The 13906-nt window shown below is 33.7% G+C and overlaps 2 protein-coding genes across 2 annotated transcripts; both read left to right on the top strand.

The window, feature by feature from the left end:
* The first annotated feature begins 621 nt into the window (after nucleotides 1-621).
* LOC120133488 (ethylene-responsive transcription factor ERF003-like) lies at nucleotides 622-1546 on the top strand. The gene is made up of 2 exons (XM_039150059.1): nucleotides 622-804; nucleotides 902-1546. Exons 1-2 carry the CDS (start codon nucleotides 722-724, stop codon nucleotides 1368-1370), a joined length of 552 nt encoding a protein of 183 aa, XP_039005990.1. The 5' UTR covers nucleotides 622-721; the 3' UTR covers nucleotides 1371-1546.
* Nucleotides 1547-9025: 7479 nt separating this feature from the next.
* LOC120133485 (ATPase 9, plasma membrane-type-like) lies at nucleotides 9026-13481 on the top strand. The gene is given in 18 exon segments (XM_039150057.1): nucleotides 9026-9108; nucleotides 9192-9311; nucleotides 9405-9503; nucleotides 9596-9733; nucleotides 9832-10146; nucleotides 10247-10439; nucleotides 10442-10572; nucleotides 10705-10824; nucleotides 10963-11085; nucleotides 11174-11278; nucleotides 11376-11685; nucleotides 11767-11847; nucleotides 11850-12251; nucleotides 12254-12279; nucleotides 12358-12531; nucleotides 12637-12819; nucleotides 12925-13106; nucleotides 13214-13481. Coding segments are annotated over 18 exon segments (2853 nt in total). The 5' UTR covers nucleotides 9026-9054; the 3' UTR covers nucleotides 13311-13481.
* The last annotated feature ends 425 nt before the right edge of the window (nucleotides 13482-13906 follow it).

The following is a 13906-nucleotide window of genomic DNA, read 5'->3' as shown; positions in this document are numbered from 1 at the left end:
TTATGAAGATAATAAAAAAGTTTTAAGTTTTTAAAATATAAAGAGAAGTGTCGATTTTACACATTAAATGTCATTTCATAAGTGAATTAATCAGGCAAATGATGATTCCTATTTTAACTCTTAAATGAAATTTAGAACTTAAATTCAATTTAACTTTCATATAATCTACTTCTAAAACAATCGAACTAGTTAAAGAATAGAAAGAATTTCTAAATGAAAAACATAAGAACACATGAACTTGTATGTTTAAGTATGTTTTGTATTGTATAAAATTACTTACTAACCTTGATCGTAATCTCTTAACACTATTGACTATGTGAGGAAAAAAAATCGAAATCAAATTGGAAGGAAGAAACGAATGAAAAATAAAACTACAGTGTCAACAACTTTCTAATGACATTTATTCCCACATGCGTGTGTATAATGACTCGACCAATGAAAAAGTGGGGAAAAATGTTCCTCGTGTAAAAGAGATGAAAACAAAAGTAGAGGAGAAAAGAGAAAGAAACTACCCATTGTGGGGCCTATTACTCTTATGTTGATCATTCATCAATATTCGCTAGGTTCAGAATGCCGCTAAAGAAGCTTATATACATATATATGCTCCTCGGCTCTCCCACTTCAGAACTCCCCTTCCCTTTCTTCTCTGCTCATTTTCGTTTTGCCTTTGTTCTCTCTCTGACATATCACAAACACTTAGGTTTCTCATTGAAAATCCAGCATGGCAAGACCTCAACAGCGATTCCGTGGCGTTCGTCAAAGACATTGGGGTTCTTGGGTCTCTGAAATTCGACACCCCATCTTGTAATTTCCTCGAATCTGTTTTTCTTTATTTACTTTTTTTTTAATTATTTCACTCTTTTGGTCCTTATTGGGAAAACCGTTTCATGTGTGTTTGCAGGAAGACTAGAATATGGCTAGGCACATTTGAAACGGCGGAGGATGCAGCAAGAGCGTATGACAAGGCGGCAAGGCTTATGTGCGGAGCCAAGGCACGAACCAATTTCCCATACAATCCCAATGACACCCAATATTCTTCATCAACGCTTCTCTCGGCTACCTTGGCAGCTAAGTTACATAAATGTCACATGGCAGCACTGCAGCATGCAAAGAAAAATGCAGCAAAAGACTTTTATGCAACACATTGTCAACCTTCTGCTGCTTCCGGCTATGGCATTTCGGGAAGCAATATCGGAGGAACCGTTTGCTGGCGGCAGTCGGAGAACAAATGGGAAGGAAATGAAGAAAGTCAAGGTGGGAGTGAAGAACAGTTCATCCCATTGGAAGATGATGGTGTAGAGCAGATGATAGAGGAATTGATTCATTATGGATCTATTGAACTTTGTCCTGTAGGTTCAAACTTAGCCTAGAATGTAAGCATTTCCCATACGTGTTCATGGAATTACTTCTTTAATATTGATTTTTGGTGTGCTTTTTTTTTGTATTTCTTGGTAATTTGTTAGAGGATTAGATATATGCTACATTATGCAATGGTTGATTTGCATAAAGTAGTGTGAATACATTGATGGAGTAAAGTATTTAACATGTCATATTGTCATCTGAATATAAAGGCAGGAAGCTGCATGTTCTATCTTCTTTTTTCTTTACTTCTATAAATAGGAACTCTAAATAAAACATCTTATTATACGGAATAGATCAAGAGAATGTTGGTGGATCATCCTTGAAATTTTTTTATTCATAATCTATTTTTATTCTTCCTAAAATTTTAAATTTATCTTTATAATATAAAATCATATGTGTCCTATATCGCCATTAAAACAAAAGTTTTATAAACAGCTGTGTTATCCCAAATCGAAAGATTTCGGACACATCCCACATATACTTAACATTCCATATTTTTGTTATTAAAAGTGTAATTGGCCATTGGTAGCTGCCAATATGAAAGAGGTTTAGGTTTCTTGGAGACACTACAGCAAAACAGGTTTTTTAGTCCTACAGCGATGTTTTTAAGCGCCACTAAAAACACTACCGGAGCTAGTAAGAACGCCGCAAGAAGCGCGGCTAAAACGAACGTTGCAAAAGTTAATGGCTTTTGTGAACCTAAAATGTCGGAAAAGGTCGAGTTATATAGTGGTGTTTGTTCTTTTAAACGTCGTTATATGTTGTGATTTATAGAGGCTCTTTTTGCCGCAAATGCCGCTAATTCTCTTATCTTTAGTGGCGTTTGTAGTACTAAACGCCGCTATATATTATGATTTGTAGTGACATTTTTACCACAAACGTCGCTATTTGGAAAAGGTTGGCATAGGTAGGTTTGATTGGGTTGCTCTTCATTGAACCCGTAAATTATTGATAATCACTATCTTAATCCTTAAATTTCCATTAATGCTAATATAATATTGTTAAAGAATATAAATGTAAGTAATTTATTGAAGAAAACAATTTATCTGCATTCATCGTACATGATCTCTTTAAAGAATATCAAGTTCAAATCTAACAAACTAAACTTTCATAGATTTAAAGAATATATTTGCACTACTTGATCTTTTCTTTTTCAATTACTTTCAGGACGGATAAACCTCCAGTGATAGAGACAACACTCCAAGTTCTGAAAACTGAGGAAAGCATGATGAAATATCAGTGATTAAAAAATAATAATGCTAAGAAGCTTCATAAAGAAACCAAAAGATGCAAATGCAATACTTACTTGTAAACATCTAATCCAGCATACTTAAAGATGTTATAGGAGTTAAGGTTTAAAGGTATACCAATAATAGCTTGTAATTTATGGTATCAAACATGGAATATAATATAAAGTTGATCAGCAAGGAAATTAGAGCAGAAACAAATCCAACTCCAACACCTGCAGAGGAACAAGGAAAGTATCTTAGTGCTTGTGATTAAGAGGGGATACAAGTATAGAACTGATAGAATATCAATCAATAAGTTATTAAAATAAAAGCATTAAGAGTAGATGTCCTATTTGTATAGTTCGGTTTCAAACAAAATTTAGAAAAAAAAAGACAAAAAATTGGCAAAAAACAAATATTTACCATCTATTCACTTGAATGATGAAGCATACAAAAACGTATTTCCTTTAATTCTTCCATTAAAAAGATTAATTCGCAAGTTATCTTATGCTCCAATAGACCTTTTTTCCATAATCAAAACCATGATGCATCGATCTAATTGCAGCAATTCTACCAATGATTTGAAACATATGGAACAGGATGACATCTAACCTGGGGAATATATTAATCATCTTCATGAAAACTTGAATTGAGCTGCAACAAAGACAAACCCAAGATGTTATCTACTTCGGTTCCTCACATGGATAAAAGGTATTTAAAACGAAAAAAAAGTTAATTAAAGATGGAGATTAACCAAAGCCATGAATGGCTAGACAATGCTACAAAGAAACAAATGGCTGCTATTAACCACACAACAGAGACAATTCCTATAGAAATCTTAGAAACCTTTTGCGTCCCACGCTGCACAAAACCGATTCATCAATGAAACATCGATTTTCAACTTACAAACTCTATGAGAGTACTCGTCAATTCATCATAGCAACGACAAAGCAAGTGAAACTAACCTCATAAATCACAATTTGAAACAGCATTATAGTTGTCAACAAAACAGCATGTATAGAAAACGCAACATCATTAAGAGCTACCGGGATCATCTGCATCAAGCATAAAGTCAACAAAACAAAAGAAAAATGAAAAAAACATAAATTCTCATTAACAAGGGGTTTTAATTCATCATAATTATTGGCCTTGATAACAGTAAGCTAACATCTCAAAATTTAAATTAACTATGAGAATGGATTTATGTTTTCAATTATTTTGAAAGTTAGATATACATATTCAACTAATTCAGCATATAAAACATAAAAACCCAACATAGAAAAGGGAATACTAGAAAAGAACATGTCCAGAGTCATATTTGTGAAAGTATTGTTGTTGAATAACTGGGCTAAAGTAGAGACAAACGTTGTAGATCATATAAGAGGAGTGCTTTGTCAAATTTAGCAGCACAAATCAAAGTTCAACCTAACAACGCTGAGAGTTGGAGCAAACAAAAGGAAAAATTGGAAACTGTAAGATCAGAGTAAAAAACGAAACTAGAATTCTGGGATTTCAAGGTACCTTTTTCTTCAGAAATTTAAGATGACCTGAGGATAAAAACTAATGGACCACGAAAAAAACTAGTCGTTGAGAACAATCATTCCAGTCTAAAAAATAACAAATTAACAAATTGAAAGAACGAAATTAGGGTTTAGAAAAAGATGTGAATTTACCGTAAGTAAGAGCACAAACGATGACAGAGAGTCGAGCGTTGATGGCGTGACGTTGGAGGCCTCGACGGCTTCGAGCGACGACGAGCAGCAGAAGTTTCGTGGGTATTGGGTATGTCCGGCGGAGATGGGAAATAGGAAAAGGGGATCGGGAATAGATGGGAAGGGGAAAGGGTTTTATTAAAGTTTGCCACCATTTATCACTTTATAGTAGCGTTTTATAAAAACGTCACTAAAGTACTAGGTTTTAGTGGTATTTGTCTAAAAATGCCACGATATATGTATCATACGTTTGTTTAAAAATGTCACTAAATAACGATTTTTTGGCGGCGTTTATTTACAAACACCACTAAATTCCTTATCTGTAGCGGCGTTTGTCAAATAAACGCCACTAAAATACAAGTTTTAGCGGCGTTTGTTAAAAAAACGCTGTTAATGTTATCATTTAGTGGCGTTTTAGATATAAACGGCGCTATATGTTGAAAATGCCGCTATATACATGTTTTGCTATAGTGGAGACCATGATGATGCATTCTCAACCTGCTGTCTTTCTTTTTTAACTTTACTGAAAAAACCCTTTAATTTCTTTAAAAGAAGCAACTTTTAAACCAAGTTTGTTAATTGTAATTCCCCTGAATTTGTTTTATGCTGAAATCTTCCTATTTTAGTTTTCTTATTTTTTAAATTTACATATCTTCGATTCCTTATTCCATCAATATCTAACTTTGACAACAATATGACCAATTCCCTTTTTCTTTCTCTAAAAATGAAATTAAAAATAAATTTAGAGTTAAATTATATTATTAATCTCTAAATTATACAATAAATTATAATTATAATTTAATTATTTATAATTTTCTATTTTTAAAACTTAAATTTTAATCGTGACTCTAACTACTCTTGAATTTAACAAATCAATTATTTTAGTATAATAAAAGCAAACTGTCCAGCACTGCATATCCAAACAAAACCCGAGTATAATAATTCTTTGGGAAGTAAAGAATAGTTATTTTAAGATAAATGAATGCTTTTCTATAATGAAAAGTTACTAATAAAATTATCGAGATGAATTGAGGAGTATTGGGTCGCAATGATATCCCTTGAAAATTTTAAATTTCGTATAACGTAAGTAATATTTTACATTTTCTATCAATTATATAATTTAACACCCTTCTAATTTTAATAAAGCTTCTTAAGTACACACCACGGCATAAAATATGACATCCATCTTTACTATCAACCATAATTTTAAAATATATATAATAAAATTGTTTTTGTTTTACGTAAAATATCCAATCAACAAATAGGTGTTACTAAACAAATTAATCCAAATTGAATTTTAAATCAATTTTTAAAGTATTTTATAATAGAAAAAGTTAGAGTATCTATTTTTTATATTTTAGTTTATTAATCTAGAATAATCTGGATTTGCTTTGCTTCTAACTGGTTTCAATTATGGGATTGCCACTCTTTCGCTCAAATAATTAATTGGTTAATATCAGTTATTTTTTTTTAATGTTTAATTAAAAATATTATTTAGTAATCATATTTTAATTATTTTTCAAATGCAATAAAAAAAACGACGGATTTCATTTCTTTTAATCTACCCATGCTCAATGATTAATCATGGGACTTATTTTATCACCCCAAACATTTTTTTAAATTATTGTTTTTAATTGTTTAACATTTTAAAAGAGTACAATACATATGTATAATATTAATGATTGCATTTCCTACATTTTCCAATGTCTTGTTTTCAAATCACAAGGGTTACATGTTATACACATTTAAAATAAAATAAAAAGTTGATAATGAATCCATCTTAGTCATAATATATGCTTTTATTAAAATTGAGAAAATGGATTGAATATTAAAACAGTGGAGGTTCAATTGATTGGAAAGAAAGGACAGAATCGTGAGAGATTGGATGAATGTGAGGCAATTTGTCTTTTCTCTGTACAAATCTTGTAATTGAAAATTAATAATCACAGCACATGAAAAGGAGACAATCGAGGCACTCAGCATGAACCATATTTATGCCGGTCCAATGTTTATTTTACTTCATCTGTGCTTATCATTGGATTTAACTACTTGGATTGATTTAATCATATCAAATTTAAAAATTTATAATACATATTTTAAAAGTGTATTAAAAAATTTATGTCGAAAATAAAATACTATCAAACCAAGTAAATCTTGTATTTTTTAATATATCTTTCGTAATTGATTATTATTGCTGCCATTCCATTTTTTAAATTGTATGTAATAAACAATGATGTATAGAGAAAAAAATAAAAGAAAACCAAAGCGTAAGTGTTTATTTCCTTCTTCCCCCATCCTTTCACGTGCAGAGGCATGTTACTGAATAGTGTGCACCCATTGTCATGCATGTTAGCTTTCACATGGTTTTAGCTACATCATTGTTAAAGTATGTATGAAATGGAGTTGGGCTAGAACGATGGGCCTGCCTGCTAGTCCGTTAAAGAGGGTAGAGAGCCCCTCCAAATACAATGGGTAACAACAGTGAGGCCTCTTCAAGTACAGATGGAGGTCACCAAGGGTCCAAACAGGTCCTTCAGGAGGGTTGCATTATAACCTAGTGTTTTTTAGTAGTGTGAATATTTGATCGAGTCAAATAATTTTTTGACATAATTGTATAGATGAGCCTTATTTTATAAATCAAATTTTATTCAAAATTCTTGGAGAAAATTCGAGTTTATGAAATTCAAGTAGAGTTGTTCAAGTTTTGGTTTAAATTTAATGTAAATATTTATAATGTTATGGTATTAATTGATTCATATTCAACGACTTTCTATAACTATATATGATATACACATATATTTCTTCATATTTTCATATGTGATATATATATCATACAGAGTTGAGGGATTCAACTCGAACTTAAAAACCAATATATTAATTATTAAAAATTCTGAATTATTTGAGTTCTATTTTATAACTCAAACTTTTTTTAACAAATTTTCGAATCGAGTCAAGTTTGTGAAATTATAAGTTCAGTCAATTCAAGCCAAATTTATTTTAGAGCCGAGTTAAAAATATTCAATTTTTGAGTCAGATTTTATTTACTCTTACTTTCAAAAACGAACGATTTAGAATTATTTAAAAAAAACCAATTTTCATTAAAATAAGAGAGTAAGAAAACAATAAATAATACACCTTTAACATATAAAAAAAAAATCTTTGAACACTATAATTTTTCTATTCAAAATTATTAGAACTCGTTGAGCAATCTTGGTGGTAAAAATGAACATTGTTTTGGTCATTAGAAAATTCGAGTTCGAATAACTATATTTGTAAAGTATGTGTATTCAATAATAAAAATGAATTATGAACATATATTACCTTGTAATTATCTATACTAATAAAAATAATAAACAAAAATACTCATTAAAAACCAGAAAATTAAAAGAGTACGAAATAAGAGGATGTACAAATAAAACAAAAATCACCATTTTTTTTAGAATCTTTAATCATCTTGAAAAACCAACAATCATCAGTAATATTTCTCTGTCCCTATCTGAATGAACACAAATATGACGAGACATAAACAATGATCAAGAAAAATTAAAATTTGGTCTATTATCAGAAAGCAGCGGTCGAATAATGTACACACATGATTAATTTTTTAATCGTTTATGAAATTTATAAATATGTTAAATATAATTTTATTATAGAATTTAAATAATTTAATGAAAATGATTTTATAAATTTTCATACAAATATTTTTAGTTTATCATTGAATTTTTTTAATAGATGGGGACGAATATTATAAGATAGCATATGTTCAAACATTCTTAATCAATTGACAAAGCGCATACACTGCTTGAACTCATGACCTATATGGAGAATAACATTCACTTTTACGACTAAGGTCACTTAATTGGTTCGTTTATTATTAAAAGTTAAACTATTAAAAAAATATATATACGAATAATTCGATAAAATTTGATGTCATAATATTACCAGTGATATGCCAAGTAATGTTATGTTATGATAATCATCTCTCAGCAATTCCAAAAAATTAAATGCCACGGCTGATTAAAATATTGATAGATGGATGATAAGACTCTTTTATTAAAAAAAATAAAATGTTTTTAATTATTTAAATAAAAATTAATATAACAAAATTTTAAAATAACCACTTAATTTTAACACAAGTGACAAAGATTGAGAAATAAATTCAGTTAAAATAATATTTAGGATAAAATGATATTTTAATTTTTAATTTTTTCTTTAATATATATATATATATATATATATATATATATATATAAAGTACAAGTTTAGAAAGTTTATAGTTTGATTATCCTTAATAAATAGCAATTCAAATCGCATCCAAAAATTTATCCTGTACTTTGTGAGTTGTAGAACCTACAAAGATGCATTCACCGCATGATTGATGCCATGCAACGCCACCTTTTGCGTTACGATTTCTACAACGAAAGAGACTCGCGCTCCATCGCTCGTTTCGGTCATTGTAGAGTTTGAATAAAACCCTCGAAACCAAAGTTAGTTGTTTTGGTTATTTTTAGGATACTCCAGATTCGTATATATATTTACTCCAACTCTCACTTGGTATTCAAGCTGTGTGATTTGTTAAACAAGTTCAGTATTTTACTAACAAACAATACCAAAATCCAAAAAAAAAAAAATCATTTTTGGAAGAGAAAGAGTTATTAACAAAGCTATAAATAAGACGCCAAGATAGTAGCTTTGTTTTGATATAACACTAACTGATTTACTGTGAAAACAAGAGCCAATAAAAAAAAAAGATGGTGGACATAGACGACTCTTTGCAGGAAATCAAGAACGAGAATGTCGATCTTGTAAGGAAAAAATAATTTTTTTGGTGGAGCTTTTGCAAACAATGGAGTGTTTAATTGTTTGATGGTTTTGTGTGTGATTGTAGGAGCGAATTCCCGTTGAAGAAGTGTTTCAGCAGTTGAAATGCACCAAGGAAGGCTTGACCACCGAGGAAGGGCTGAAGAGACTGCAAATCTTTGGCCCAAACAAACTGGAAGAGAAAAGTGTAAGTTTTGCTATTCTCATTCCCACTGTTTCCCCATTTTTCATTCTCATAATGTGGAGAGGAGCTGATTAATGTTGAATACATTTCAAACAGGAAAGCAAGTTTTTGAAGTTCTTGGGATTCATGTGGAATCCTCTGTCATGGGTTATGGAGATTGCAGCAATTATGGCCATTGCTTTGGCCAATGGAGGAGTATTGATCCTTCTCCTTTATCTATCTTTTCTTGTCACTTGCATTGCTGTTACATAAACAAATCTTTTAACTCAATAAACAAAAAAATGCAGGGCAAGCCCCCAGATTGGCAAGATTTCGTTGGTATCACCGCATTGCTTATCATCAACTCCACCATTAGTTTCATTGAGGAGAACAATGCGGGCAATGCTGCGGCCGCACTTATGGCCGGTCTTGCTCCCAAAACCAAGGTGGCTTATTTACATATTTAATTGGACAACACAAGTATATTCTGCACGCTTGATAGTTGAACTGATGTTTCATTTGCATGTTTGAATGACTTATATAGGTCTTACGAGATGGGAAATGGAGTGAGCAAGAAGCTGCTATTTTGGTACCGGGAGATATCATCAGCATCAAGTTGGGAGATATTATCCCGGCAGATGCTCGTCTCCTCGAAGGAGATTCGCTCAAGGTCGATCAATCTGCCTTAACTGGTGAGTCTTTGCCGGTAAACAAGAACCCGGGTGACGGGGTATTCTCGGGTTCTACTGTCAAGCAAGGTGAGCTTGAAGCTGTTGTTATCGCTACCGGCGTTCATACCTTCTTTGGTAAAGCTGCGCACCTGGTAGATAGCACAAACAATGTAGGGCACTTCCAGAAGGTAATCTCACAAGCTTATAAGTTCACACAAGCTTATAATTTTGCAGCTATATTCTTCATTTGTATCTGATGTGTGCTCTGCATGGTAATTTATTGATCAGGTGCTGACAGCAATCGGGAACTTCTGCATATGCTCAATTGCATTGGGCATGTTTATTGAGATTATAGTGATGTATCCGATCCAGCGTCGAAAATATAGGGATGGAATTGATAATCTCTTGGTGCTTCTCATCGGAGGGATTCCTATCGCCATGCCAACAGTTTTATCAGTCACAATGGCCATTGGGTCTCACCGGCTTCTCAACAAGGAGCTATTACAAAGAGAATGACAGCTATTGAGGAAATGGCAGGAATGGATGTACTCTGCAGTGACAAGACTGGGACACTTACTCTAAACAAGCTTACTGTAGACAAGAGCATGGTTGAGGTGGCCTATGAATTTGATGACAAATTTCGATAAAACCTGGTTAACTAAGAACCATAACATATCAAGTCAATCTAAGAAATCATTCATTTGTTCAAAAACCATAACTCATTGATCATAAAACTGAATTTTCAGGTTTTTGCAAAGGATGTTGACAAGGAAATGCTCCTTTTACTCGCGGCAAGGGCCTCAAGGGTTGAGAACCAAGATGCTATTGATGCCTGCATTGTTGGAATGCTAGGTGACCCTAAGGAGGTAGACTATTATTGCTTGTGCATCTCAATTCATTTCCATTATTTTTTTGAGTGCTTTCAGTTTAGGACTACATAGCCTTCCTAATGATGGAAACTAAATCTAGTTCAATAAACTTGACATTTTACATTTGCTTTACAGGCTAGAGAGGGTATCACTGAGGTGCATTTCTTCCCTTTTAACCCGGTTGACAAGCGTACAGCCATGACATATATTGACTCTGATGGCTCCTGGCATCGAGTCAGCAAAGGTGCACCAGAGCAGGTAATAAACAGCAGCACAGCTTATAAAACATTTCCCCTTTCTTGGCTTTGTTTTTTTGCTTCTGATCTTTACCTAACATTTGTACCAGATTATTGAACTCTGCGTCCTTCGAGCAGATGTTAAGAAGAAAGCTCATGATATCATTGATAAATTTGCTGATCGTGGACTTCGTTCTCTTGGTGTGGCTAGACAAGTGAGTTTGTATGCGGTTTTTCTTCATAATTATGTTTTGTTTTAAGACGCGAATGGAAGAAAAGCTTATGGTGGAACAAACTTGTTTGGATTTTTAGACTGTTCCCGAGAAAACCAAGGACAGCCCAGGAAGTCCCTGGGAGTTTGTGGGTCTTTTACCTCTTTTCGATCCTCCAAGACATGATAGTGCCGAGACAATTCGTCGTGCACTCCATCTTGGTGTCAATGTCAAGATGATAACTGGTGATCAGCTGGCAATTGGTAAGGAAACCGGTAGGAGGCTCGGCATGGGAACCAACATGTATCCATCATCGGCACTCCTAGGCCAAAATAAAGATGAAAGAGTTGACACAGTCGACGTTGATGAGCTTATTGAAAAGGCTGATGGCTTTGCTGGAGTTTTCCCAGGTAACTGAATTGATAAACAATTTGTTTTCAATAAAAACTATCATCCTAGTTTTGTCCTAACTAATGAAGTTAACCATCCAGAGCACAAATATGAGATTGTGAAGAGGCTACAAGAAAGGAAGCATATTTGTGGCATGACCGGAGATGGTGTGAATGACGCACCAGCCTTAAGAAGGCGGACATTGGAATAGCAGTCGACGATGCAACTGATGCTGCTCGAAGTGCATCAGATATAGTATTAACAGAACCTGGACTGAGTGTGATTGTTAGTGCTGTTTTAACAAGCAGAGCAATTTTTCAGAGAATGAAAAACTATACCATCTATGCTGTCTCCATCACTATCCGTATCGTGCTCGGTTTCATGCTCCTTGCTCTTATTTGGAAGTTTGACTTCTCCCCTTTCATGGTTTTGATCATTGCTATACTTAACGACGGAACTATTATGACCATCTCCAAGGACAGGGTTAAGCCATCTCCTATGCCTGACTCATGGAAGCTCAAGGAGATCTTTGCCACTGGCGTTGTCCTTGGAACCTATCTTGCTTGCATGACTGTTGTTTTCTTCTGGCTGCTAATGGATCCGATTTCTTTCCGGTAAGAAAAATAAAAAATTCTCCTTGAAGCCATACTATGAACCAAAAAGCAACTATTAAAGGTTGATCATGATTGCAGGAGAAGTTTGGGGTAAAATCCATTCAGAACAACCAGGATGAACTTACAGCAGCTGTCTATCTCCAAGTGAGTATAGTGAGCCAGGCACTCATCTTTGTCACTCGATCTCGGAGCTGGTCTTTTATCGAGCGTCCTGGTCTCTTGCTAGTGGTTGCTTTCGTTCTAGCACAACTGGTGAGTTCTGTAAAATTTCAATCCCGGTAGCTTGATATCATTGCAGAATTCGCCATACAAGAATAGCTGACTGATATTGTTTCTTTTGCATGGTGTTCGACTAAGGTGGCTACTGTGCTCGCTGTTTATGCAAACTGGGAATTCGCTAGAATTAAAGGCATTGGATGGGGTTGGGCTGGTGTTATTTGGCTCTACAGTTTAGTTACCTACTTCCCACTCGATGTTCTCAAGTTCATAACCCGGTATTCGTTAAGCGGAAAGGCCTGGGATAATCTTCTTCAGAACAAGGTACGCAAAATCATTTTCCTTAAATGAAAACTGAAACAATGAATGAAAGTTGTTTTTCTTGTTGATATTGACCATCCCTTTCATATTTGCACACATCATACATAGACCGCTTTCACAACAAAGAAGGATTACGGAAAGGGAGAGAGGGAAGCACAATGGGCAACGGCGCAACGGACCCTTCATGGATTGCAAGCTCCCGGAACCGAAGAAATCTTGAACGAGAAGAGCAGCTACCGAGAGTTGTCAGAGATCGCCGAACAAGCCATGAAGCGCGCAGAAGTAGCAAGGTGATGATAATATGATATGATCACCTACTGATTGTTTATCATGTTGTTTCATTCATGAAATGAACAATCTTTTTTCCAACATTTTATGTCTGGTTTTTTTTTACCAGGTTGAGGGAGCTTCATACGCTGAAAGGACATGTCGACTCAGTTGTGAAACTCAAAGGACTCGACATTGAGACCATCAATCAAAACTACACTGTCTAAGAGGTGCCACACATTGGAAATTTTTATTTTTTCTTTATTAGTTGTTTCTGGAATAACAGAGTGGCAACATTAAAGACAAGCTTCATAGCAGGTCTTCTTGTCACCATCAATGTAATAAAGAAAAATTATTCTTCCGTTTAATGGTTGAAGGAATATTTCACGAAACTCCAAATAGATTTATTTACTCCAAATAGATTTATTTAGTTTGATTATTTTCCGGTTTCTTTTACTTGTTTATCGGTTCGTGCATTTTCTTTTTGGCCTAAAGAAACATGCTTTATGGACGATCAAAGCTCATTCAGACCTTGACAAAGAAATCAATATAGACAAGCAAAACCCTTTAACCAATATATATATAATATGTAATTTCTCTATTCATCAGTTTCAGTAATGCTTTCAAGACTTGGTTGCCATTGATCAAATGTTGCTGCCTTTTCGTTGACCCTTTTGCATGTCCTCTTACTCTCTTCCTCATATGCACCCTTGTCCTATCATCACCAGCTAACAATAAGTTTCCAGGCGATCTCGTTTCCTCTACAGAATCATCCCCATCATCGGCTTTATGATAATCATTACTACTCTTAACACTTGTTTTC

This window comes from Hibiscus syriacus, unplaced genomic scaffold, assembly GCF_006381635.1.
Source record: "Hibiscus syriacus cultivar Baekdansim isolate YM2019G1 unplaced genomic scaffold, ASM638163v2 tig00110580_pilon, whole genome shotgun sequence".
NCBI lineage: Eukaryota > Viridiplantae > Streptophyta > Magnoliopsida > Malvales > Malvaceae > Hibiscus > Hibiscus syriacus.
The sequence above is the reverse complement of the archived record's forward strand: the minus strand, read 5'-3'. Positions and strand labels throughout refer to the sequence as shown.